General features: G+C 41.5%; 3 protein-coding genes across 4 annotated transcripts in view; all 3 read right to left on the reverse strand.

Moving 5' to 3' along the window:
• Positions 1 to 2,434: 2,434 nt before the first annotated feature.
• bdh1 (3-hydroxybutyrate dehydrogenase, type 1) lies at positions 2,435 to 6,536 on the reverse strand. Its single transcript, XM_005722717.2, has 5 exons — positions 6,106 to 6,536; positions 5,682 to 5,792; positions 4,575 to 4,716; positions 4,334 to 4,486; positions 2,435 to 3,713 (listed from the first exon to the last, which is right to left on the reverse strand). Exons 1-5 carry the CDS (start codon positions 6,316 to 6,318, stop codon positions 3,247 to 3,249), a joined length of 1,086 nt encoding a protein of 361 aa, XP_005722774.1. The 5' UTR covers positions 6,319 to 6,536; the 3' UTR covers positions 2,435 to 3,246.
• Positions 6,537 to 7,689: 1,153 nt separating this feature from the next.
• Positions 7,690 to 20,955, reverse strand: gyg1b (glycogenin 1b). 2 transcript variants are annotated; one of them, XM_005722718.2, is made up of 8 exons: positions 20,871 to 20,955; positions 18,640 to 18,775; positions 18,346 to 18,520; positions 18,087 to 18,249; positions 10,908 to 11,034; positions 9,607 to 9,823; positions 8,918 to 8,956; positions 7,690 to 8,669 (listed from the first exon to the last, which is right to left on the reverse strand). In XM_005722718.2, the coding sequence occupies exons 1-8, from the start codon at positions 20,875 to 20,877 to the stop codon at positions 8,511 to 8,513; spliced, it is 1,023 nt and encodes a 340-aa protein (XP_005722775.1). In that variant the 5' UTR covers positions 20,878 to 20,955; the 3' UTR covers positions 7,690 to 8,510. The 2 variants fall into 2 exon arrangements, with proteins under 2 accessions (XP_005722775.1, XP_005722776.1); XM_005722719.2 differs by lacking the exon at positions 8,918 to 8,956.
• Positions 20,956 to 22,820: 1,865 nt separating this feature from the next.
• Positions 22,821 to 24,797, reverse strand: part of cpb1 (carboxypeptidase B1 (tissue)) — a 4,323-nt gene continuing 2,346 nt past the window's right edge. Inside the window, exons 6-8 of the mRNA XM_013915196.1 lie at positions 24,431 to 24,702; positions 23,505 to 23,589; positions 22,821 to 23,199 (exon numbers count right to left, since the gene is read on the reverse strand). Coding sequence (XP_013770650.1) covers positions 23,012 to 23,199; positions 23,505 to 23,589; positions 24,431 to 24,702 — 545 coding nt within the window. The 3' untranslated portion in view covers positions 22,821 to 23,011. The remainder of the gene's footprint in view (positions 23,200 to 23,504; positions 23,590 to 24,430; positions 24,703 to 24,797) is intronic.

Raw genomic sequence — 24,797 nt, forward strand, 5'->3', positions numbered from 1 at the left:
AGTTGGACCCGAGTACAGGGAGAGAGAGGAAGGAGGAGGAAAGGGAGAAAACGGACATTTAAAAGAAAAAAAGAGGTGAATCAGGAGCAAAGGAGGAGACTGAGACTTTTTTTCCATTGGATAAGAGTATCTGGAATCGCATACCCAGGCAGGGAAATTGTTGCTATATCATAGCAGAGACTAAAGGAGTTGAGATGGGAGGGTTCTGGAGGTCTAGTTAATCCAAGCATGAAAAAAAAAATTCAGTCATGCCACAAAGAACACAAAACATGGGTGTGAACCTTTTTTCCCCTCCCTCCATTCCCCAGGTGATTGACTGAGCTATTCATACAGAGAGCTGTGAGCAGACTTTCCTCTGTCCTGGACTTGTATAAGATGAATTCTAAACAGTGAAACAATCGGCTTTCAGTTCGGTTTATGATGGGTGAAAAGTGCAAGCGCCAATTTTAAACCTGCACTGCACCACTTGAAATCTGAATTGAAGTCGGATTATGTCTTATTCAAACGTTTAAGGCAGGAAAGGAAAACATTCCAGGAGTGCACGGCTTCTGGAGGGATCTCTGAATGTGTGGTTTAAAGTGTCAGCATGGCTTGAGTGATTTTGGTTTTTTGGGTCCCAAACTATTTTTATGTCACGATGTTAAAGGGACAATTAGTGCCTGTTTGTGCTTCATTTTCAGTCACTAGATCAGTATGTGGGTCATATGGATTCTGTCACATTTCCTTTATTATACCCAGATCAGTGGCTGTTTGTCGTACAGCTGCCGTTTTGCTCTACGTGAAACAGCATTTCCCTACACTTTGAATCACTCTTGGCAAAAATGCCCTCCCTAACTTTCAGTTCTGTAAGCATCCTGCAATATTACGCAACGCCAACGCAACGTGCCCCAGTTTGAAGAATTGAGGAAGGGATTTAAAAATGTGCCTTCACAATTTATTTTTTTTTGGCTTTTTTTTTTTTGTCTACCAAAGGTTTAGTAACCGCTCCCCCCAAACCTTCTTTTATTCTTATGTCTTTATCCTGTGCTTCCCACTTCTCCACTGCGACGTATTTGGTTAAAGCTTTGCATGCGCGTCAGTTAAGTGATTAGTGAGCGATGTTTTGGGATGTCCTTCCTTATAGGGAAGAGCATTTCCTGGTGACGCAGGCTGAAAATGTCATTGTCTGACTTTTTTTTTTTTTTTTTTTTTTAAATCTCCTGCATAAAAATGCCCATTAGTTGATATTGTGTGTAGTTTCAAGTGACCTTACCGTAGCTGATTTTAATCAAGTATAACATAAGTGAATGCCTACATTGTACAGTATGAAACTATGTGCTGATGTTCATTCAGAAACGTAACACCAGGTGTGATGTAATCATGACCTGAATCTCCATGTATGAGCACCTCAAGTAACGGTATCACATTATTGTTGGTTGTGAGAAACTGTCACGGTTTCTAAGGATATAGTTTGTTTTTTTTAATGTCTGTATGTAAAACTAGTGTTAAGACATCCACTTTTCCAGTTTAGCCACTTAAATATGGAAAAAAAAAAGCAAAAAAAATCCCGATTACCTAAATGTTTTACTTGATATTCCAACGCAGAACTACAGTATCTCCATGCTTAGATATCGTTAATGGGATCTTTCTCACTTTACAAGAATGGAGGCCGCATGAGCAGAGCCTCGTAGCTGTACAGAAAATGGTTTGAAATCTGCAGAAAAAAAAACGCTGAAGTCAGTTGTGACTGATATTATCAAGAGATTGTCTATCAAACTATTAAAGATGGAAAACTACAGTGCAGCAGAAGCTTCTTCCTGACTGCTCAACTAGCCTGAGATCTTTTTTTTTTATTTTTATTATTATTATTATTATTTTCATGGATTTCTTGATAATATTCAGAACAAGTGGCTCTGGTATTAAATCTTTGGTGCTTTGTGCTGCTTACATTTCTATGGTGGTCTTTAACTCACAATGCTCTATTTTTTTTTTTCCCCCCCTCTTTTTCTTTCCCTCCCCCTCCCTGTACGAGAGTGAAGAAAACGGATGATAAAGGCAGTGCTGTGAAAATTTAATGTCATGCTCTTAATACTGTTTTTATGGAGGGGAGATTGTCTTCAGGTGTAATAATTTAGAGTCTATTAGAGTGTTCAAAAGACGTAATAAACAGCATAAAAATGGTCCCGTCTGTTTTTAATCTTGTCGTTTGCTCAGTCTGGGACAAAACAGGTGATGTATGAAGCCACAAACTGTATGACCCTAACCCAGCGCAGTGTGGTTACAGCTTAAACGGCAGTACACTATTGCATGAGGAAAGCTGTGGGATTTTTAAATGATTCATTCCTGCCACCTGGTGGCCTTTAGTAATATTACATTTACTAGTCCTAACAACCCAAACCAATATTAAAAGAAAGTCTTTCGTACTTATTTGGGCGGGAATAAAAGGACACCATGCTTGTAATATTTTTAAATATAATACTCTTTTTATTTGGATCATTCCATATACAAAATACTTTGTCATCAGAGAGGGGAGGGGAGGTTACAAGGGGGGGGGGGGAGGCTTTTTCAGTCCAGCGTACCCATTTATCCCATCAAAAGACCTCGGTGCTGACGTGCTCCAAAACCCCTTCACGCAGGATGGTTTGGAGCACGAGAGACAAAGTGTGATTGTGCTGTTGTTACGCAACGTCGGACCGAGCCGAGGCCAAAATCTCACCATGGTCCTACAGTAGCTGACCCTGGTTTTTTCCACTGTCTGCTATAGAAGAGCAGCAGGAGCTTTCTCCTGAGCCAGCGTTGGTCCTCGTGCCAATGGGGTGGCCCCACAAGATTCCCATAAGGCAAAATATTACAAGTATTTGGGAAAAAATATTTAGAGCTAGAAGGAGAAACAATTTTTTTAAAAAATATTTTTACCACAGCACGGGATAAGGATGCAGCGCTTATAGCTATGAGTAGATTTTGGCTCTGCTGATACCAAACACAAAGTAGTTACTACTCAACAGAGAATATCTGTATAGATAAAGTTATGCTTCTTGCCAGACACATGAAAAGCAAAGTGCAATAATTTACTTACAATTTACAAAACCTTTTTTTAATATATATATATATTGTTAAGGCTTGATTGATCATTAGATGATTTCAAGTGCTGAGGGCCAAATGGCAGGAACCCCACTTAGTCTGTAGATCTGTGTAACTGCTACTTAGTGTGATATTCTTCAGCTATCTGATTCTCAGGGTGAGCTAAACACAGGAACAGCTTCTCTTCTAGAAGTAAAGGAGGTCAGATATGGCACCCGGCAGGTGGGTCATCACCTGCATTCTGATCCACCAGTGCGGCTCCATGGGGCTGTAGCGCGTGTGAGGACGCTTGGACATGATGGCATCGGTAATGTCATCCAGCACGGAGACCGTATCCTTCTGCCCGCTGCTGCAGTAAGAGCGCATCAGAGCCATGTTCTGCTCGAAGTGGGTCTTCCCATAATCCTCCTTCACCTCCGAGGGCGCCTCGCTCCACAGCTTATTGGCCGTGGTAGCCACGATGTCGCGGGTCAAGATGCCAGTGGCCACAATAAAGTTGCCCGGTTCGATTACGGACACTTTTACGCCCCACGCTTTCATCTCGTAGCGGAGGCAGTCAGAAAAGGCTTCCACGGCGTATTTGGAAATGCAGTACGGTGACCTCATGATGTTGCCCATCCTTCCATACATGCTGGCCACGTTCACGACACGGCCTGTGGTCAAGAGATACAAGGGGACAGATTTTAGATTCTCCAAATAAATGCATCATAATTCAAAAGTGAATTAAGAGCCTTTAGTGCACTTTTAAAGCTGCTAGGCTTGCAGGTCCAGAGTTCAGATGTCTTTAGGAACATTTCTTGGCTATTTGCTTAGCTCAGCAAATAACGGCCTCTCACTGTTGAACAGTCACTCATAACACACTTGTTAACAGAGCTGCTGTTCTGTTAGCGTCTGCAAACTTTTCTTTTTTCTTCAGCACAACTTTGATAACACTGTTTTTTTGCTTTACTTCAAAACATAATTTATTCCTATTTTATAGTAATGTTTTTATATATTCATTTATAATTGTGGTTCTTAATACTTGAAACTACTTTCAGGAATGTTCAGTGCAAATATGCTTATCAGCATTGAAGGGTTTATATAACAAAGGTTATATAATGTGTTAATATGTTCTTTCACTTCCAGCCTTGTTTGAATTGTTATAACTCTTCACAGCTCACTCAAAGGCGGATGTATCTTTCAAATTTTTGCACTTTGGCGCCGTTATTTTGGACACTGTGTAACTGATTCCTGTTTATATGTCACAGAGTGGAGGGAACAAAATGCAGCTTACCCTTCGCCCTGCGGATTAACGGCAAAACAGCTTTAGTAACCCTGATGGTGCCCCACAAGTTGACCTCTGACACGTGCTTGTAGGTGTCCATGGAGGTAAATTCGACCTCTCCAAACGTTGACACACCAGCATTATTCACTACAGCCCAGAGAACTGGGCAGGAGAAAGTCAGAGAGAATGAAATGTATGAGTAAAGTCGACTTCTTTTATGTGGGATCTATTTGATTACCGAGCGACCTACCCGCTTTAGATTCACCCAGGATCTCCCTGATGTGGTCCACTGCCTTGTTGACCTGCTCTTCATTGCACACGTCCAGCTGCACGACCTTCATTCGATCTGAATGAAGTTCCTCAAGCTCCTTTGCACCGTCTCCACCTTTATCCTGTAAGCGGGGACATTAGTTAAACTCACGGCCTCGGCATAAGAGGTCTCAGTTCAATCAGCTTCAGTGCTTTTAACAAGAGCAAGAGCATCAAAACCTTTTTGTGCCTTCAGTATAAATGTTTTTTCCAGTTCTTGGCAGGCAGGAGTGGTACCTGGTTTGGCTTTCTGCTGCTGCAGCCCATCTGTTTCAAGGTATGACAAACTGTACAAGCAGAGATGCTCTTCTGCATACCTTGGTTGTGACAAGTGAATATCTGGGTTACTGTTGCCTGGGTTACTGCCAGTGCAAACTAAACGTGGCAACGAGCCCTGAAGGTATGAAATGAGATCCTTAAGCAAAAATAAAGGTCAGCAGAGTCTTAAATCCCCTGTTCAGACATTTATTGAAGAGCCCATTACTGATCTGTTTTTAATTTTCTACTAGAACGCTAACATGCTGTTGCTGACATTTTACACTGTACTGTTATGCTTATCATTCTTGTGCTTGATGTTATCATCTGCTCGTTTGTTCCTTAAGTAAATCACTTTGTGCCACACATGTAAAACAATGCTCTGTGGATGGTTTATTATTATTATTATTATTTTACTCCTCCCACCAAAGTTCAGAGGTCACAACTAAAGAAGCGCCCATTTTTTTCAAAGGCTGAATTTGCCAACATCTGTTGCTGTGAAACAGCCGCTTTTACAGCTTTTGAGATAAGCTTAGGATATCTTATCTTAAAAGCACATGTTTCAAGGTGTATTTACAGTGTGAAAACAGGTCTCCCGAAGGACATAGGTAGGGAATGATCATTCTGATTTTCATGTGGGTGGGATTTGTGGCCATGTTGTTCTTGATTTCCAGCTAAGCTGTGCAATCGATACCACATCTTCCTTGGAATGGGAGATTTTTTGGAAAACGTTTTGCTCACTTCCTGTTTGCAAATCAGGGAAAAATGCAGACTCGATGAGCAACATCCTTACCTTGAGAAGACATCCGGCAAAGACTGTAAAGCCAAGTTTGTGCAGATGTTTGGCGAGAGCGTAACCAAATCCAGTGTCACAGCCTGTAATAAGCACGGCTTTCCCTTTCACCTACAGAGATGGGTACAGTACAGTTTCCCCCAAAACACACAATTAACATTATATGCAAATTAGAGAAAAAATGCTTACAAAAACACGCATATTTCCAAGTGAACGCAAACTCTCTGTACAGTTTGTTACAGTATAAACAAACTTATATTGCCCACCCCACATTACTGTAGCGTATCTTGTAAAGGATTTTCTGCGAGTTACAAGCCTTAATTTTGCATTTTACAACGTTTCACTGACATCTGTGTTCCATTTCAATGTTTTGCCTGATAAAATGCAAACCAGCGATTAATCCCCGTGTTTGTTGTGACATTACCTCCACCAGTCCTCTTGGAATTCGAGGCGTCGCCACGTACAGCACAAAAACTGCGTACAATGCAACTATGCACTCGGTGACGCTCGTCTCTGGCAACCCCAGCATCCTCATGAACGCGTTCAGCAGAGCAGGGAGTCCAAAACCCAGCACCACCGTGAGGAAAACCGAAAGAGCCACCAGGAGTACCGCTCGGAGCGCGGGCAGCGAGGCCATCTTGTCGGAATGGTGTGTTTGCTTTCCTGGCGTAGCGGTCCGCTTTACAGCCGTCACCACGGGCGGGCGGCACGCCCCCTGTATCACTGCAGCGAAAAGCCACGGGATAGGGAAGTCCCCTGTTGTAATGTGTAACCGCAAAAGTAGCCGCAAAGCATCCGGTTGCAGGTTAAAATCGTGTTTTCGGCTAACCGACGTCGCTAAGTAACCATTATATCGTGTGGTGTCGTGTGGCAAGCTGTTAAGTGTCGCTCGAACCAACTTCGGGTCGAGCTCCACGAACAAGCCCCCGACTTAAGCACTGTCCAGCCATTATGTATCAGGAGTAAGCTCTCACTGCAAAGTCACCATGAGGTGTGTTTTTTTATGCTTTACGTTAATATTTTACATGTCAATGCTCCGTTTCTAAAAACAGGACACTGGCTATCATCGGGATTGAGACGGAACCGGAAGTAACACGGAGGGAAGTTTCTTGACATAAAACATATTTGCTTTGAAGAGATTTCTCCCTCGCTTATTAAAAGGCATATAAAAAGAGTCGTTTATCATTACACATTAATGAGCAAGCACACTTTGAAGCCTAGGTATATTCTCATTTAGCATGGCCTCGCTTACCAAATCTTTGATATTGGACTTCTCGAAAGCAAGAGCTAAAGTAGTTGTTGGGTTATTTTGTTTATTAGTATGCACAAAAAGGGGGGGCAGCCTTGCACTGGACTATTTTCGGGGGAATTTTTTTCATTCAAGAATGGAAACGGCACCTAACTCAAAGGATGAGGCAGTGATGTCTCTACAACTAAGAGACAACTTATCATAGAAGTATGCATGTATAAGTACTCAAAGCACTTTACACAACTTGCCCCATTCACCCACTTGCACAAGCACTTTTTTCTAAGTTTCGGTTTAAGTGCTTTTTATCTCTCATCCACACACTTTCAGCAACTTGGGGTTAGTATGTTGCCCAAGGATATTTAGCATGCAGCCAGGAGCAGACGGAGATTAAACCACCAACCTTCAGATTAGTAGGTGACCTGCGCTACAGCCACCCCATAAAAACAAATCCTTTATTCACATTTCTGTAGTTGGATCTATGAAGAATGTCAAAGATAAGAGTTTAACAGATATGAAATAGCATTTTTGCATAAACAAGATCATTCCCAAGTAGCCTTTGGCAAAAAAGGCAAATCTGAGCATGCTGTGCAGTGTGTCCTTAAAAAAATCTGAGGAAACTGGTGGAGGATAACAGAAGAAGAAAAAATTTACTGTATCTGCATTTACGTTTGCGCATTTAAATAAATAACTCCCATTTCCTAGGATAATATAAAGATAATATAAATTCCAACAAGAAAAAAAAGCACCTGAGCAACTCCACAGCTTGTAAGGATGTTTTATTGTTTCCAGATAAAAGATTTTCAGCCAACATCCAGGTCAAGTATAATGTGGTAAAATTACAAACCTGTTTCATCTACTAAAAAAGCTGCTGGTCAAGAGTGAGATAACATAGGATGACAGCAGTAGGGAGAGCAAGGCATTAAGGCACTAAAGATCTAGTGTGCATGGCTCACTGACCATACTACGGCCTTGAGAAGTGCTGTAAACATATCTTCATATCCGTGTAAAACAGAGACTTCTAATTCAAAAACAATAGAATTAATTCTTTTGAGAAAAGAAAATATTAAGAAGACTGTCAGGTTACTGCAGAGTAAAAAAGGAAAGAATAAACTGAAAAATGACAATGTCAGTGACTACACATCTTAACCACAGCGATACAAATGGCCCAGTTGATCTCTTGTTGCCATCTCCTTTTTTTTGTTTGTTTTTTTTTTACAAAAGAAGCATAAACATGAGAAAAAAAAAGATTTTAATATTCACCTTTAAACAAGCACACTTCGGTTATAAACCTTTTTTCACACTGTAGAAGAACATATATGAGTGTCAGGGTAAACTGAATGATAATAATCTTGCAGAGAGAATTAAAACCGCTCATAAAATTTCACATTACTTCCCCCCACTTAAATTGGGCTGTCTTTGGAGTATGGAGTTGGTAGTGCTGGTGGAAAGAGGGACTTGGCTCATTTATAGTTGAAATAAAGGTAGGAAGAAAAACTGCAATCTGACTTTTTCGGCAGTATTTTCTTGGCAACAAGTAGAACGCAAGTGCTCTTTTAAAAATATCCCGTGCCAATCCTTCTTTATTTGAGAAAAGTATCAAGCTTTCTCTGGATATTGTCAAATGAGTCCATTCCCAAGTAGTCTGCCTGACCTTGCTCCCATTTCTGCTTCCGTTCTTCTGAGGACATCTGCTGGGATTGGGATGCCTGTGCGTGCGCGTGCGAAGACCTGCTCTCGCCCTGAAGGAATATGGAACATAACAGCAGGGAAATGAATAAATGACAAGACACGCAGACTGCACACAACATGCTGTTTTTCCTTTTTTTGCTTTTTGGAAGCAGCAAACTGCCACACTTAGCCTTTCCAAATTAATGGCAGCAGGCAAACACGCGAAAGCTCTGATTTTAGAGGAAGGGCAGCAACAGCAATAAACCAGGCGCCAACAGATGCTTAATCACTGCTGAGCTATAAAAAACAAAACAAATACCTGTTCACTCTCAAAAGTGACAGTTTCACTGTGCTGGAACTTTGTGAGATGAATAAGAAGACAGAAAAGAGGTTTAAATAGCTTTGCATCATTCAAAGTTCAAAATAACGGCTATAAATTTATACTGGAGCGTTTCAGCTCATAAACTGTCTGAAAGAGGATCTTTTAGCTCCCTTAAGTTAAATCTGTTGAGATTGGCTTCCCCATGCAGGCAAAGGATCTGAAAAAGATCAGCAGGTGGGAGGGACTGTATATCTGAGATGACTATATTAGGGATAGATCCTCTTGCTCACATCTAAGAGCATTTCGAGCAGTCTGAAGCCTCAACTTTTGGCTCTCAGGGATTACTTACACATACGCTGACCTTGCTATTTTAGCCATTTGTTATGAATTATCCAGTGACTCCATGGTTGTAGTTTTGTGCATTCGTTGCAAACGATCTTAGGTTCAAGACAGGGAGGACATACACACCCAGCCTCAGGGGTTCATCAAATGGTTGTCAGACTATGTGGTGTAAAATCTATGGTGACCCCTTTAGAAATACAGTATATAGCAACAAAAGTATGTCTTTTTCTTATGAACTATCCGCCTTTGTAACTATACAGAAAATAAGGAAACAGCTCTGTTTTAAAGATAATACCTGATGAGAAGTCGCAAATAGTGCAGATTCAATTAAAATGTCGACTTACCTCCACACATCCTGAGTGGAAGGGCTGTTCTCCATACTCCTCGTGCAGCATGGGGACCACATCACCCGAGTATAGGGTCCACCAGTTGAGAAGGAAAGTAGGGTGTGTGGCAGCATCCTGCTCACTCCCTGAAATCTGTTTGGTTTTGGGATCAAATGTGTAATCCCATGGTTTGGTCTTCCCCAGGAAATGGACCACCTTGGCATTTCCACCATATCTGAAACCAGTATTACAGTAAATGAGAGGATGTACTGTAGATGTAGTGTGGTTATGGTTCGATTTACTAAATGAAGCTTTTCTGAATAGTTTTTAATATCAAATTGTAGCAATAAAGACATTTGTATTCATAGACATAAATAGTATAGAATATTCTTAAATAAAAAAAGTTTTAGAAATGTTTTAGGAGAAACCCTGTATGTTAGTGTCAAAAAACATATTATTAAATTGTTGTGTTTTTAATTGGTCATAATAATGAACTGGACACTAATATAAATTTTAATGCTCCAGGAAACATTTTTGGGTGTCTGTGTTTAAAAGCTGGGTTAGCATGAATGAAACAAAATCCTTTTGGAGAAATAAGAATGAGAAATATATTGATCCACCCCAGTTCTGACCAGCTTAGATGTCTTTGTAGCACTGGCAATCTGCTCAAGTACACAAATAAACCTGAACCCGACACTGTCGGGTATGTTTTGCTGTGTTTGTCAGACCTCTAAGCGTTATTGCTGACAACTACAAACAACTAAAGACATGTTTATCTTCCCTGTCCTCCTGATGGATGCCAGGAAATGCCAAACCAAAAAAAGCCTGCTGATGAGACCAGAGGTGAAGACACAGAGATGCAATGAGGATGAGAGGGTAGCTTTAGACACAGCACACAATGACCAGTCCTGGAGGCAAACATTAAAAGGTCTTTAAATAAAGTGCTCTATTTCAGGAGTGGATATCAGCTGCTCTGAGCTCAGAGTGGGCATCCAACCCAGAGCTGAGGGCCTGCTGGGGCGACACTCTAACTGTGCTGCTGGAATCTCGCTGCTCATCTCACCCGTAACCTGATGTCATGTCACGATGTGAATACGCATTCATGTGACCAGGTATCTACTTACATCTTGGCTTTGTATCCAAGACACAAGATTTTAGTCACATGGACAGACTGCTGTTGCGTAATATGAATTTCCCAGGGTAGCAGGTAAATATAGTATCTTATAGAGTTTGGTCACATAATTTTTTTAAACCGCACCTGTGACTTTAAGCATTTCATAATTACTCCATGAGTTTAAGTGTGCTTAGCAGACACTTACTGTTTAAATGCTGGGAGGTAAGTGTAGATGGCTATGCTGCTGAGATTGTAAATGAAAGGGAGATGTTTTGATATGTCAGCTGTTGCCCAGTTGCTAAAGAAGCCATTCAAAATCCCTTGGTCTCCTCCTGCAACAGAGAAATACGAAGGTAAGTGTGACAGTATGATAAGTCGAGTCGCTCTATATGGCACATTTAAAAACAACAGCAGTTGATGCTTTCCAAATGAGGTAGAATAACAAGGCAAATCTCTAGAAACATACATATAAAGCCCTAAAGAGAGATACCCCCGGGAGATCCCGACAGGGGGGGAGAATGAGATCTCCAATTGGACAGACTCAAGGTTAATGACCAACGCAACGGAAAGGACTATGAGTAAGACATGCATCTGCAGCAAGGCGTGTAAGAACCAGCGTGGCCTAAAGGTCCATCAAGCCAGAATGTAATGTTTGGAGTGGGAAAGTGAGGTGCAACGCACAGGTCCTGAACCTGGTGAGATGCAGGAGTCTGGCCAGGAGGCACCCCACAGAGCCCAGTCCCTCCACACACCGGAGTCTTCCAATCCAAGCAGTGTAGTTCCACAACAGCGGATTAAGCCAGCAGTTGGAGCAAGTGGCAGAAGTTTGATGAGGATCTCTCCAACATCATACAAGCTGTAGCCAAAAGAGATGCTGACAGCAGGCTTAAAACAATGACCACCATCATCTTTCTATGCCTCAGAAAGGTTCGCCCTGACCGAGAAGTGTAACAAGACCCCTTATACCATGAACCGCAGGGCCATGAAGATTCATCGACTGCGCCAGGAGCTTAGGAGCCTTAAGAAGCAGTTCAAGAACACCAATGCGGAGGATAAGCAAGCTTTAGAGGAACTGCAAAACATCTTGCGGAAGAAGCTGATTACCCTCCGTAGAGCAGAATGGCACAGGAGGCGGGGAAGAGCGAGAGCCAGGAAACATGCAGCTTTTATTGCTGATCCCTTTCGCTTTTCAAAACAATTGCTTGGGGTTAAGCGAAGCGGGCGGTTGGAGTGCTCAGCAGAGGAGGTGAATAACTTCCTTCATGAGACCATGAGTGACCCACTGAGGGAACAAGACTTGGGACCCAACGAAGCTCTCATCAACCCTGCCCCACCATCAGTAGAGTTTAAGTTGACGGAGCCAAGTTTGAAGGAGGTGTGTGAGGTCATCAAAGCAGCCCACTCAGCATCTTCTCCAGGTCCCAGTGGCGTACCCTACCTTGTCTATAAGCGCTGCCCAGAGCTGCTTCGTCACCTGTGGAAGATCTTAAAGGTGATATGGCGGAAAGGGAGAGTTGCTGATCAATGGAGGTGCGCAGAGGGAGTCTGGGTTCCCAAAGAGGAGGACTCTAAAAACATAAACCAGTTTCGGAGCATCTCACTATTGAGCATGGAGGGGAAGGTGTTTTTTAGCATTGTCTCCCGGAGATTGACCGAGTTTCTCCTTAGAAACAATTATATTGATCCATCAGTTCAGAAGGGGGGGATCCCAGGAGTTCCTGGTTGCCTAGAGCACACTGGCGTAGTTACGCACCTTATAAGAGAAGCCCACGAGAACAGAGGTGACCTAGCCGTATTGTGGCTGGACCTGACTAATGCCTATGGGTCTATCCCACACAAAATGGTTGAGCATGCTTTACACCTCTACCATGTCCCCAGCAAGATTAAGGACCTGATCCTGGACTATACGCCAACTTCAGGCTTAGGGTCACTTCTGGGTCAGTTACTTCAGGCTGGCACTGCTTCAGGAAAGGTATAATAACAGGCTATACCATCTCAGTTACGCTCTTTGCCCTTCCAATGAACATGGTGGTAAAGGCTGCTGAGGTGGAGTGCAGAGGGCCGCTAACACGGTCAGGTGTTCGTCAGCCCCCTATTAGAGCCTATATGGATGACCTCACCATCACAACATCATCAGTTCCAGGTGGATCTTGCAAGGACTTGAGATACTCATCTCATGGGCAAGGATGAGTTTTAAACCTTCCAAGTCAAGATCTATGGTACTGAAGAAGGGGAAGGTGATGGACAAGTTTCCGGTTCTCAATCTCAGGGACCATTAACGGAACAACCAGTTAAGAGCTTGGGGAAACTCTTTGACTCCAGCCTGAAATACTCTGCTGCCATTCAGAAGGCAAATGAGGAGCTGGGACCTGGGTAAACAGCTAAAGTTCCCACAGAACATTGCAAAAACATCCCTCCAGCCAGACATGATAATTATTTCTGAGGCCTCAAAACAGCTGATCATGCCGGAACTCACAGTGCCCTGGGAAGAGCGGATCGAGGAGGCCAATGAAAGGAAACGTGCAAAGTACCAGGAACTAGTGCAGGAGTGCAGGGGAAGGGGCTAGAAGACTTTCTATGAGCCCATAGAAGTGGGTTCTAGAGGCTTTGGAGGACGATCACTCTGCGAAGTCCTAGGCCAGCTGGGTGTGGCTGGGACAGCCAAGAAGACGGCCACCCAGGCTGTGAGCAAAGCGGCAAAGAAAGCCACAAGGTGGCTGTGGATTAAGAGTGCTGATCCGTGGGTAGCTACTGGTACGCAAGTCGGGGCCTGATCACCCCCGGCTGGGTCGCCTGGGCGAGGGTGTATGATGTTGTGAGACCAGAAACACCTGATGACCCCAGGATACATCACTGAAGATGAGTACCAGTGCATCCAGGAGATGTGTCTTGTATAGATAAAACTAATAGTCACACAAATAAAAAAACCTGAATAAACTATAGTTTAAGCATATTTTTCAGTGATTAACAATTTGCTAGAATAACAAAATTACAATAATAAAATAACTGAATCTGATTTAATTAGGCTCTGAGGACCAGCTGCTGTGTAGTTCAAACATTGTAACATCTTTTCAAGACAAGTGGATTTGCAAATAGTGTACAGTGTCTTTTCCAGCGCTGACTTTTTAATAACATCAGTCATGAAAACAAAACAAGCCTCAGGTTTTAAAATTTATTAACAGTTTTGTAATTTCTTGTAAAAATGTTTGTCTTGAAGTAATTTGCTTTGGCGGCATTTGCATGCTGTGAAAATCTCTGATATGGTCACATAACAGCAAACTTGGCTTTAAAAATGTTTCTGGTCAGGTTTTGTTTGTTGGCTGAATGTCTTCACTGAAAGAGTGAGACGAATGAAAGGCACACCTGTGACAAACCACATTAGTTCTCACCTCAGCTCATCTGCTGAGATATAAGCCCAGACAAGCATTTAAAGAAATGTTTTCACATGTTTAGGACACACAACTGGATCTCATGTTCCCACAGCTACCTGAAAAAAGTAGATCTGATTTTCTAGAAACTGCAGGTAGTGCTTTACCTCAGTGGGTGCACACAGGTTGGGGCATGTGTTTAGCAGCCACAACACTAAACCCACCAAAGTTAATGTGAACAGTGTTGATTGTCTCATTAGAGGCACGACATTGCAAAAATGCTTCGGGAAACAGTTCAAAAAACAAAGAGCCCACAGCATTAACCAGGCCTCCAAACTTTGCAGATCCCAATCCAATCACCATCTATGGGATGCGCCTGAACAAGCCCATTCAAAGGAGGCTACACCCTGAAATCCACAGGACCCAAAGGATCTGCTGCCAAAGTCTGGTGCCAGATACCACAGGACACCCCCCTGAACTCTCATGTTCATTCCCAGACGGGTCAAAGCTCTTTTTTCTTTTCTTTTTTTGTGGCATGAGGGGGAGGGATATTATTGTCATTAGGTTTCTTTTTATTGCATAAAACATTTTATTTGTAAATAATCCTTTTTATTTTTTTCAGATTAAAAGGCAAAACAAAAAAATCCTAATCAAAGGATAATGTTGATGTCAGTAGAAAAAATTTAGGTGCTGCCTCTGCAATTACATTGAATATTTCCAAACTTTACCCTACTCCATTCATGACCAGCCAACTTTAAATAATACAAACAGACAAAGGCGTTTAAAGACTTTTGTCTCTCACTGTGCTGGTACGTGAATTAACACTGGCCTCTGGGTTTTAAGTAAATGGACTGCAAGTTTGCGTCTGAGTTGCCTCAGGACCTGGAGTTCAATTGGAGGGCTGTTACAGCCATTTGCCCTCCCTCAAGTTTGGCTGCTTTAGAACTGGGGCAGCCCCTTCTCACAGCAGCAACTTACATAAATACACAACTTATAAAAGTTTGGGAGGCAGGGATCTATTTGATGTTATGTGAGGTGGGTGACAGGTAGACAACTAGACCAGACCCGAGCCTTAAATAAATGACAGCCCCCCAAAATGGGATAAAAGTTCAGTGAATCTGTGAATGAGTCACTGAAATGACACTGACACAGGACGAGATGTTGGCTGTTAACAAAACTTTCACATGTCTCTCCTAAAAAAGCATAGGACTGTAAAGTCTGTGGCTTCGGTTTAAAATAACACACATAGCTGGCGTTTGTCTGAACCCACAGCCTCCACTGGAGAGTTCAAAACTTAATATGGAGCTGAGTATCTTCATTTTGAGGGGATGAGCAGAACACAGGAAGAATGTGCATCTAACCGGTGCCAGTTTGTTTTGGCAGCAGATAACACTGGAGCCACAGATGCAGAGATAGAGCCTCTGGGTTCAGTCACTTACTTTCTTTCCTCCTCTGCAATTTTTCTTTTCCAATACATCTTTCATGTTCTGCGGGGTAGAGAGGCGTACATGTGTATATCATGCATTCCATGCAGGACAGCAGAACTGAAATGCTGAAGGTCAAAGCGGCTTCACCTCATGCCCCAGTGCACATGAAAAGACCATCCATGTCTATAAATAAGACAGCTTTACTTATTAGCATGCCATCAAGCATTTAGATAGTGGTAACACACTGAAACAGGGACTCTAAAATTATCCACAAAAAGACACTAAGGGATAAATGAGTTTCAGCTTCCAAAGGGACTCTTTCTCATAAAGAAATAAGAAAATGTCTTTTGTTTGTGGTTGAAATCATGATGTGAAAGATTGTTGTGACAGAATGAGTCGGCACTTGAAAGCAGTGGCCCATATTAAGCAAACTAATTGGTTTTTCCAGTGGCACCCCCCATCCCTGATGGAATCTGTCTCACAGCATCACAAGGGAAACAGATTCAGTGACACTAACAAGTACATAGTTTGGCACTTCTGAGCCTAACTATAAACCCCTTTCGTCTTTTGTTTACTCCACGACTGTTTTCTTTGTTTGTTGGAATTTTTGAGGTCAGAGCAGCCCGAGTAAACTATAATTTTGTCTAGAGTCCGGCCCTTCTATCAGCAGGACTGACAGCTGAATGAAATCAAAAGCTTTTTCTCGGCATATCAGATACATAATAAATACTGTTCTTCACTTAAGCACTTAATTGAGATTTCATCACAATACATTCGATTTTTTGGTGTCAGAAGATATTTATAGTCCAAACCAGGGAGTTCAAACTCCTTTTAAATTGTGACCCACTTTAATTGGCCAAACCAATTCAGTTACATTCAATTTTATCTATAAAGTGCCAAATCACAACAACTGTCACCTCAATGCATGACCAGTGAAACGTCTCTCTCTGTCAGTGTAAAGAAGTTCATATTTAATCCCTGAAAATATCTTAACATAAGAAGTGCAGTTTTAACGATACATGTCAGTTTTTCTACATAATAAAGACATTAAAGAAATTTCTCAGCACAACACTTTGGGTTTAAATTATGAGAAATAAATACAAGTTCTGGTAGATCATTGCCTGGACTCTGTTGTAATTATTAAACAAAAAGGTTTTTGTTAACTCATTCTTACTTAAATAAAACAGATAATAAGGTAGATCGTGAAAAAAATAGAAACATTTTTGCAATTTCATTTTTTTATAATATAGTGTGAAGATAAGAAAAGCTATAAAACTTGAGACAATATAGTTAAAATCTGAAGTTTATGCCCACTTTCACATTTTCCAAAGACATGCAGTGGGCCGGATTGGAGTCTTTGCCCAGTCTTATGTTTGACACCCCTGGTCTAACCAGTACTGCCTAGTTGGCAGGCTTTGGCTACATTTAGGTAAACAGCCCCAGTGAAGAGGAAATGAAGGATTAAATTTCCTGTACAACTCAAAAGTATCTCCCGTCATCTGACAATGATTGAGTTATTTATTTGCTTTTAAAAATCCATCGTTATTTTTGAACAATGTAAACGCCACAGATAAGAAAGTCTTGGCCTAGATTTCTATGAGCTACACTAGTCTCCCCAAAACAGAGACTTGGCAATCAGAAATATACGATGGGTTTCCAGCATGCAACGAACGAGACTCCGACATGCACATGACATTATTTTGGTCATGTGACGTAGCTGTCGCCTTAGCTGCTTGGTCTTACATGAACTGAGAAACTCTTTTTGCCACTTTAGACTATCACGTGGTCTTCTGGAAGAAAATCTAATAAGTGGACAACAACTTGAAATTATTTTTAAGTTACATGGCACAAATTTAATTAAAAATAAATTCAAAAGCAAATAGGCAACTTGGTCTGATGTCCACCAGACTCTCTTTGGATAGCTACAATATGTCAGACTCAGTTACTCAGCTACTTTCTAAAATGCAAGTGTTCATTTTTTTCCCATTTAGATTATGTAATATTAAAAAAAAATTCTTGAGGAGCACCATGAAACTACGGATCGATGATGATTCTAGCCCTTCACTGAACCTGATATGGCCGGCATAGCTTTGACTACAATTCAGCAACAGTACGCTCCATGGAAAAGTGTTGCTTAATGTCAACTGGTGCTCTGTGCAAAACAGGGCCTCTCAAATTTAACCTTCACCCCACCCCGGTGAGCCCCTGAGAATAACTCAGCAGAGCTCGAAAGTCTCTTACAGGCGAGCCTTGTTTCCAGGCACCGAGCTTGATAAAGACCTTACTTAGAGCAAAAGATAAACAAGCCCAGTTAAACATCATGTTACCAAGAGCGTTTCCAAAACCATGTTTGACTCAAAAAAAAAGGAATTTAAAAGGGCAGAAGTTCCTCCCTTGCTATATCATTGCCAATAACATGAAAAGTAGAGTGAAACATAAATTTTCACTCACTGCAACCCTGAATCTCAATAATAAACATGTTACATGTCATTAGTCATTGCATAGAACCAAGTGCATTCCTGAAAATGCTATAATAGCCCTTTAATAGACATTTTATAAAATGCATCCCGGCATTTTACAGCAGCTTACCGTCAAAGCTGCCATGTTCTGTACAATACTGAAGCAGTTTGCCATGAGTCTCCACAGAAGGACGAAAAACAAAAACACCAGAGTTGAAGCAATCGGGCCAGCCAGGGTCAGGAGCAGCTGAAAGTTCCTCTCTATCAAACAACTCATCTATATTTGAAAGAACCTGAGATGCACAAACAAAGCACATGTTTATACACACCAGTGATGTGCAGCATCTTCATTTTCTTTGTGCTGAAGCAAAATGACCTGTTAGCCTCACCATAGTGTCTGCATCCATGAAAACACATTTGGAGTAATGTGTGAGGGTCCAACAGTGGAGTTTGGTGAAGGTGACGCCCAGTTCGGGTCTCTTCATCATGGCCAGGTGTGCAGTGTCGCCACTGTCTAGCACATCCACCACCCTCACCTCATCGTAGATCCTCTTCAGCACAGACCTAATGATTTACAATACTATGAAATGAATCACTGTCAACCACCCATGTGGAAAACAAGAGTTCACAGGAACAGTAATGTGTATGAGTGAGAAAAAGTGAATGTAGGTAAAGTTTCTTACTGGCTAGGCTCTGATACTTGTGGACCAATGAGTGCCACCAGCTTCTTGGTTGTATTGTGCTTACGGAGGGATTTGCCCAAAACCATAGCTCCCCGAGCATAGTTGTCATTGGTAGCCAATGTCACAAATGCCTGATCTGTAAAGAAAGAAAACTGAATTAAATTGGTTAAAGGTTGCTCCCACCCAAGTACTAACCACGCCCAACCCTGCTTCGCTTCCAATATGAGAAGAGATTGGGCGCACCCTGAGTTGCTTAACTTAAAGTTGCTTCTTAATATAGTACATACAATTTAAGAATGCTCTCAAACTCGTGTGTTAGTCAGATTCTGTTCTAAATGTTATGAAGTGGTTGAATTGGTCACATAACTGCATCATATGACTTAAATGTGTCATATTTTTCGAAAGCCTCCGTTTTCGCAGTGTGGGGCTGCCCCACACAGTCCACACGCTGAAGAGTGCACTCATTTGTGAGCGGCTCAGAGTAGAGCCACTACTCCTGCACATCCAAAGGTGCCAGCTGAGGTAATTCGCACATTTGACAAGGATGCCTCCTGGGTAAGGTGTTCCAGGAATGTCCTACTAGGAGGTAGACCCATGGCACGCCCAAGAGATTGGGGTGTGTCATGGGAACACCGTGGTGTTCCCTTCGATAGGTAGAGGGAGGTCTGGGCTTCTCTGCTTGGACATCTTCCATAGATAAGGGAAGAAAATTGATGGATGGATGTGTTAGTCAATGAATTCATCCCATTTAAAAAATTTCCATAACTCTTCTGTGAATGACCAAATGATGGAAAGATGCTAGTCTATTTTCCCCCCAAGCCCTTCGACAGATTGGTGACCTCGCCACCTAAGACAGGTGGGATGGGCTCCAGCTTCCTGTGACTCTGAATTGAAGAAGTGGAAAGATGGATAGGTAGATATTTTCCTCCAGTGTAACGGCATTGCATGTATTTTTAAAGTTTACTGCAGGAATATGAAACACACACCAAAAACATTACACTGCAGTTGTAGCATCTTGCCTTTTAGGTGATGCGTTTCTGTGTGGATTCTCTAAAGCATGAATGATCCAAATAATTCATATGTTGATTATTTCAAGTGTTTTTGAATGAGCAACACAATCTAACCTCACTAAAAGTTTTCTCACAAAGTACCCCATAAAGGTTTAAATGTCTCATTAAGGTGATTTTTATTTGCAGTGTGGCATCTACTCTGTACCACCACCTCAGGCTGCTGGGAGAAAAATCTGCCAAGACAAGTCTTGGGAACAACGGCTTGCCTGTGAGAGGACATATAAACTGAGATGACGAAATCAGCATGGCAGCTGGGATAGTTCTGTGACTAGCAGTTAGGCCAACACCAATCCCATTTGGCCTATGCGCTAACCCTCTGGCAGTAAGATACCAATAATGGGCAAGGAGATCACAATAGATAGAGTATGTCTGACATGCTAGCAGCCCAGAGTTTCTATAAGTTTGGGCCAGTTGGAGAACAATGGTTCCAAATACCACAGCTTGCCAGGAAAATTTGTTCTGTCTCACTGCCTTTTCACAGTGCCACACCTCCTTTCTCTTACGCCCCCTTTTCAATTGGTAGAAACCCTTCTGCAATATGAATGTAACACTAAAAAAACACATAAAAGATGAGAATTAGCTCTGCAACAACCCAAGGTACAGTGAAGTCACCGTCCAGGCAGCAGGGTCATTTCATTTTGAGTCAGGGGGACGGTTCCCAGTAAGCTTATACCACAAATTAAAAATTAATTATGGCGACTTAGGACACAGAGTAGTGTAGTAGGTCTCAAACTAAGGTCCAATGATAGTAAAGTAGTCTAAAAAGGTACCCTGTGAAATGATTTTATCGCACTGTGTCCACTGCACCTACTTTTGGCAGTTTCCTAATATATACATGACAAAATGGAACACAGTTATAAAAAGTAGTAACACTGTAATTATGTCACACCGGTAGCTGGTCACTGTGACAAATACAAGTTAATTATGTAAAGTAAGACTGTAACCACTTTAAGAATACTAAACTTCTTATTCAACAAGGGAACACAACTACCCAAAAACAAAGAGAACAGTGACAAAAGACTATATTAGCTACATAATGTCATTTAATGTCACCAAAGTTCGCGCCATTTGCTACTTTTAAAACTTTAGAGAAAAAACAAAAACAAATAATTAACAATAATTTTTTACTATCGACGCTGAGAGTGTTAAAATGTTACCTACCAGCCATGACTGACGAATAAGTCGCAGCTACTCTGTAGCCTGGACTTTGCAGAAGCCTTGCGTGGCGAAAAGGACCGACTAAATATACAGAGGTGGTTTAAATACCAAGATGACAGCAGCCAGACCGGCGTCACGTGACAGCCCCCAACACACCCACCTGCTGTTGACATGCTCCACCGCTACACAGCAGCACCTCAAGCAACACCGCTTTGAACAGGTTTACAGCCTACAGATGAAGAAAAATTGCAATTATTGAAAATATTGTGCATTGCTTCCTCCTCCTAACGTTACGGAAATTTCACAACTCTGAAAAAGTAAAGGGGGAAAAATTCTTTGAGTCAGAGATAACGTTGCACTCTCAGGACATAATTCTACAGCTCTGACCTTTCAAACAGCTGCCGGGTATCTCCCCTGAGTCCTGTCATCTTTAGTTATAGTGACAAATGAAAGACGGCGAAGATGTAATGCGTCCAGGAACAAGATGTCCTGTAGTAAACATTTGGCACGTTGTCGCCACCTTGTGGATTGAAGACTGTATAGCAAGGCATTTATCAAACCGTAGTTTAGGAGGTCATTCAGTGCTCTTATTGTATTACACAACAGTGAATTATTTTTAGCTCAAGTAGTGTAATTTAAGAGGAGTGTCATAATTAAGCAAGAGGATGATATGTCATTTTACCGTCTTACATTTAAATCAAAATAATGACATCAAGTGGCAGAATTAAAAAGCATACAAATGGCAATATTGACCACAATCTTACCAACCTGTTTAACATGCATGCAATGGACTGTTGCCTAAGTAGCTCAAGAATAATTTACTGCAAAAAGCAAATATAATCTTCTTAAAGTGTTATTTTATTAATTAATCTAAAGAAAAAAGATGACTATTATTATTTTTGAAAATGTTACAGTTAATTTGCATATTTGTAAAACAGAAATCTAAACATTATTATGTAAAAGCCTGTTTATCATCTTTTGTCTGTTAATTTTCAGTAATTTAAAGTAAAAATCATTTGTGTTATCATCGAAATAAATGTGTAACTATCCAGCACAGAGGCATAATCTCCCCAGTGTGTCCTGGGTCTGGCCTCGGGCCTTCATACGATGCTGAAATTTCTTCTTTTAAATCACTGAAAGAGTGCCTTTTTAATTTAGGCCCATACCAAACTGCATGGGCATTTGCATTTTTAAAAAGGAGAAATAGAAATCACTGAAATGACAATATTACGAACAAGCTGACTGACAAAGTCATAAAAAATTGGAACAATGAAAAAAAATATAGTACATACTATATTATATATATCAGTGGGATGAGGGTCAATACACTGCTTTTATTTGAATATAAAACTAGTCATATTTTTTCCCCTGCATTGTGATGCGTGAAAACCAGTCAGTGAAATTTACTTTTCTAATTTTACCCCAGAAATGTGAATGTGAAGTAAAATTTCCTGCTGGTCTTTGGCTCCCTTATTTTCTCCACCGAGGCAGATGCTTGGCAGAATGGAGATGCTGCCAAGAAGTGCTCTTTGCTTGTCACATACTGTGCCCTTGTTTAGAAAATCCCTAACAACAGATACCCACGCCCACCTAAGCGCTGCTACTGGAGCAGTGCCATCTGAACAAGAGGGATCACTGTGATCCGAAGGGGTGCAATAAATTTGTGGCTCTTTCTTTTGTTTTCTTAAATGTCTCCTTTATAGACACTTTATAGAAACTATAAGAACATTTGGTGTTTGGCACAGTTACATTATGGTTTCATTATGGTTACATTACACAATATTTTTTCTTAAAGGTTGTGGTATACGTTTCTAAAATGTTTCCCTCTTAATTTGCATTCATTGCAGCAGATGATGAGCCCTAAAGTGAAAGTGTTATTATTGCTGTTGTTCGTACGCAGTAAAGCCTCTGTGTACCAGACACAATATTATCGTATACACATAAAAAAATTGATTCAGCGTGTGGGGATGGATCATTGATTTTATTGTTTGCACTCATCTTGACATTCTGTCAAGCACAGTGAGGAAACATGGCGGGTGGTGCCCTGTATCCATGGATACGGGCAGGAGATGGCTGAGAGGTTGGAGGGGCTGGGGGCTGGTACAGAGGAGCCGAGTTGGCAGGGGTCCTGGCAGTTCCGCATTTTAATAGAGGTTCTTCTGCACGTGGGCCGCAATGTACTTGACGGCCAGCATGGTCTCCTCGCATGTGGGCTTGATCTGAGACTCGGGCAGCAGGAAGCCATATTGACCCTCGTCACGCAACTCGAAGGTGTAGGAATATTTCACTCCCAGGTCGTAGGCCCAGTCATCAGAGCCTCCAGCAGCGGGGTCTAAGGGCAGATGAGGAGAGAGTGAGGGAAATCACTGAGATGGTGACATTCTGACAACCTGGGACAGTCTGCATGTGTTTTCATACACATTTTACTTCAGGGGGGGCAAAAAAAAGAATCCCTTGCTTGAAATAGCTGTGGCTCATGATTGCCTTTTGTGGTTTCAAGAGGCCACATTTCTCAATGGAGATGGGTGCGCTGAGAACATACCATAATGCATGATGACAGAGGTGGAAATAGGTTATCAAGCTATCACTGAATATGCAATCTTCCCACAATAAAGTGTGACTATTTGCTGTACTTACAGATAGTTGGAGCACCGGGGCCGCTGGTGTAGACTGTGCCATACAGGCTACGCAGAGCAGAAGAAGCTCCCTTAGCAACTGCCAACTACAATACAAAATACAAACAAAAGTCAAATGTGTTATAGAGTGAATTAATTATAAGGTTTAAACTATATACATATATATATATATATCAACACAGTATCTGAGTATATCAGACTGAGCAAAGGTGTGTCATTGCCTGGAAATGCTTGAATTTGGAGGACTTTTTAATGTAAAATTTGTCACTTTAAACCAAACAAAGCACGCACACAAACGACACCACCTTTAAAATACAGCTGTTACACGTTATAAATACATACTTTTCACCCTGCGGGTTTCCAGTAACATTTTTAGTGATATTATAGAAAGCAGTAAAAGCATCAGCGAGTTGCAAGAGGAAATGAAACCCCCAGAGAAACGCACAAGCAGGAAATGATATTTCTGGCCAGACTGATGAGTTATGACAGATCCCTGGAGTTCTTTTGTTCTGTAAAGTGTCAGAAGACAGTCTAAATTACAAGTGAGTAATAGAGAGGCAGAGACGTGTGATCTGCCTCAGTTAGTGTGAGAGCTGGAGCAGGGGTGTGAGTGTTAACTGTGCAGCACCACGGACACCCCAGTGAGAGGTAAAAGAGCCATGAGAATGAGCCATGTAAGCAGGGAGTAAATGATTTGCTGCAGCTAAGTGTGGCCCTTAGATAAGAGTAACACAGTAATGGGGTGGGTAGAGTTATATATGTTTATATTATATGATCTATTGTAAAACTTTTTATTTGCTCGTATTCATGTATATCACACATACAGATCATTATTTGAATGAACCGAATTCATAATTATACATAGCCTGACTCAGAGGTAGGTTTTGTACACTCACTGCAATGCTAAGGCAGATAACAGTGACTTACCAGCTCGTCATGGTCTGCAGCTAACTCATAGGTGTAGGAGTAGGGGAAGAGCAGCATCTGAGAATAGGAGTGGATAGTGATGTAGGCCTTGATGATGGATTTATTTTTGCGGATGAAGTCAGCAAGATTCTTGGATTCAATTTCAGATTCAGGAGCGGTGCCACAGTAAGTTTCGCTGCAGGGGTTGGTGGAAGCTCCAGTGGCTGCAATCACATAGAAAACCATGTATAAAAGTTTTCTTTTTCTTTTTAAAATTGTTAAATAAAATGACATAATAAATTACAAACTAAAAATGTTACCAAGCAGCCAAACTGTAACTAAACATATTATTGACTTGCCAGATTAAAATACATGGAAAATCTACATA

This window comes from Pundamilia nyererei, unplaced genomic scaffold, assembly GCF_000239375.1.
Source record: "Pundamilia nyererei isolate P.nyererei 1_Seehausen unplaced genomic scaffold, PunNye1.0 scaffold00007, whole genome shotgun sequence".
Classification (NCBI taxonomy): domain Eukaryota; kingdom Metazoa; phylum Chordata; class Actinopteri; order Cichliformes; family Cichlidae; genus Pundamilia; species Pundamilia nyererei.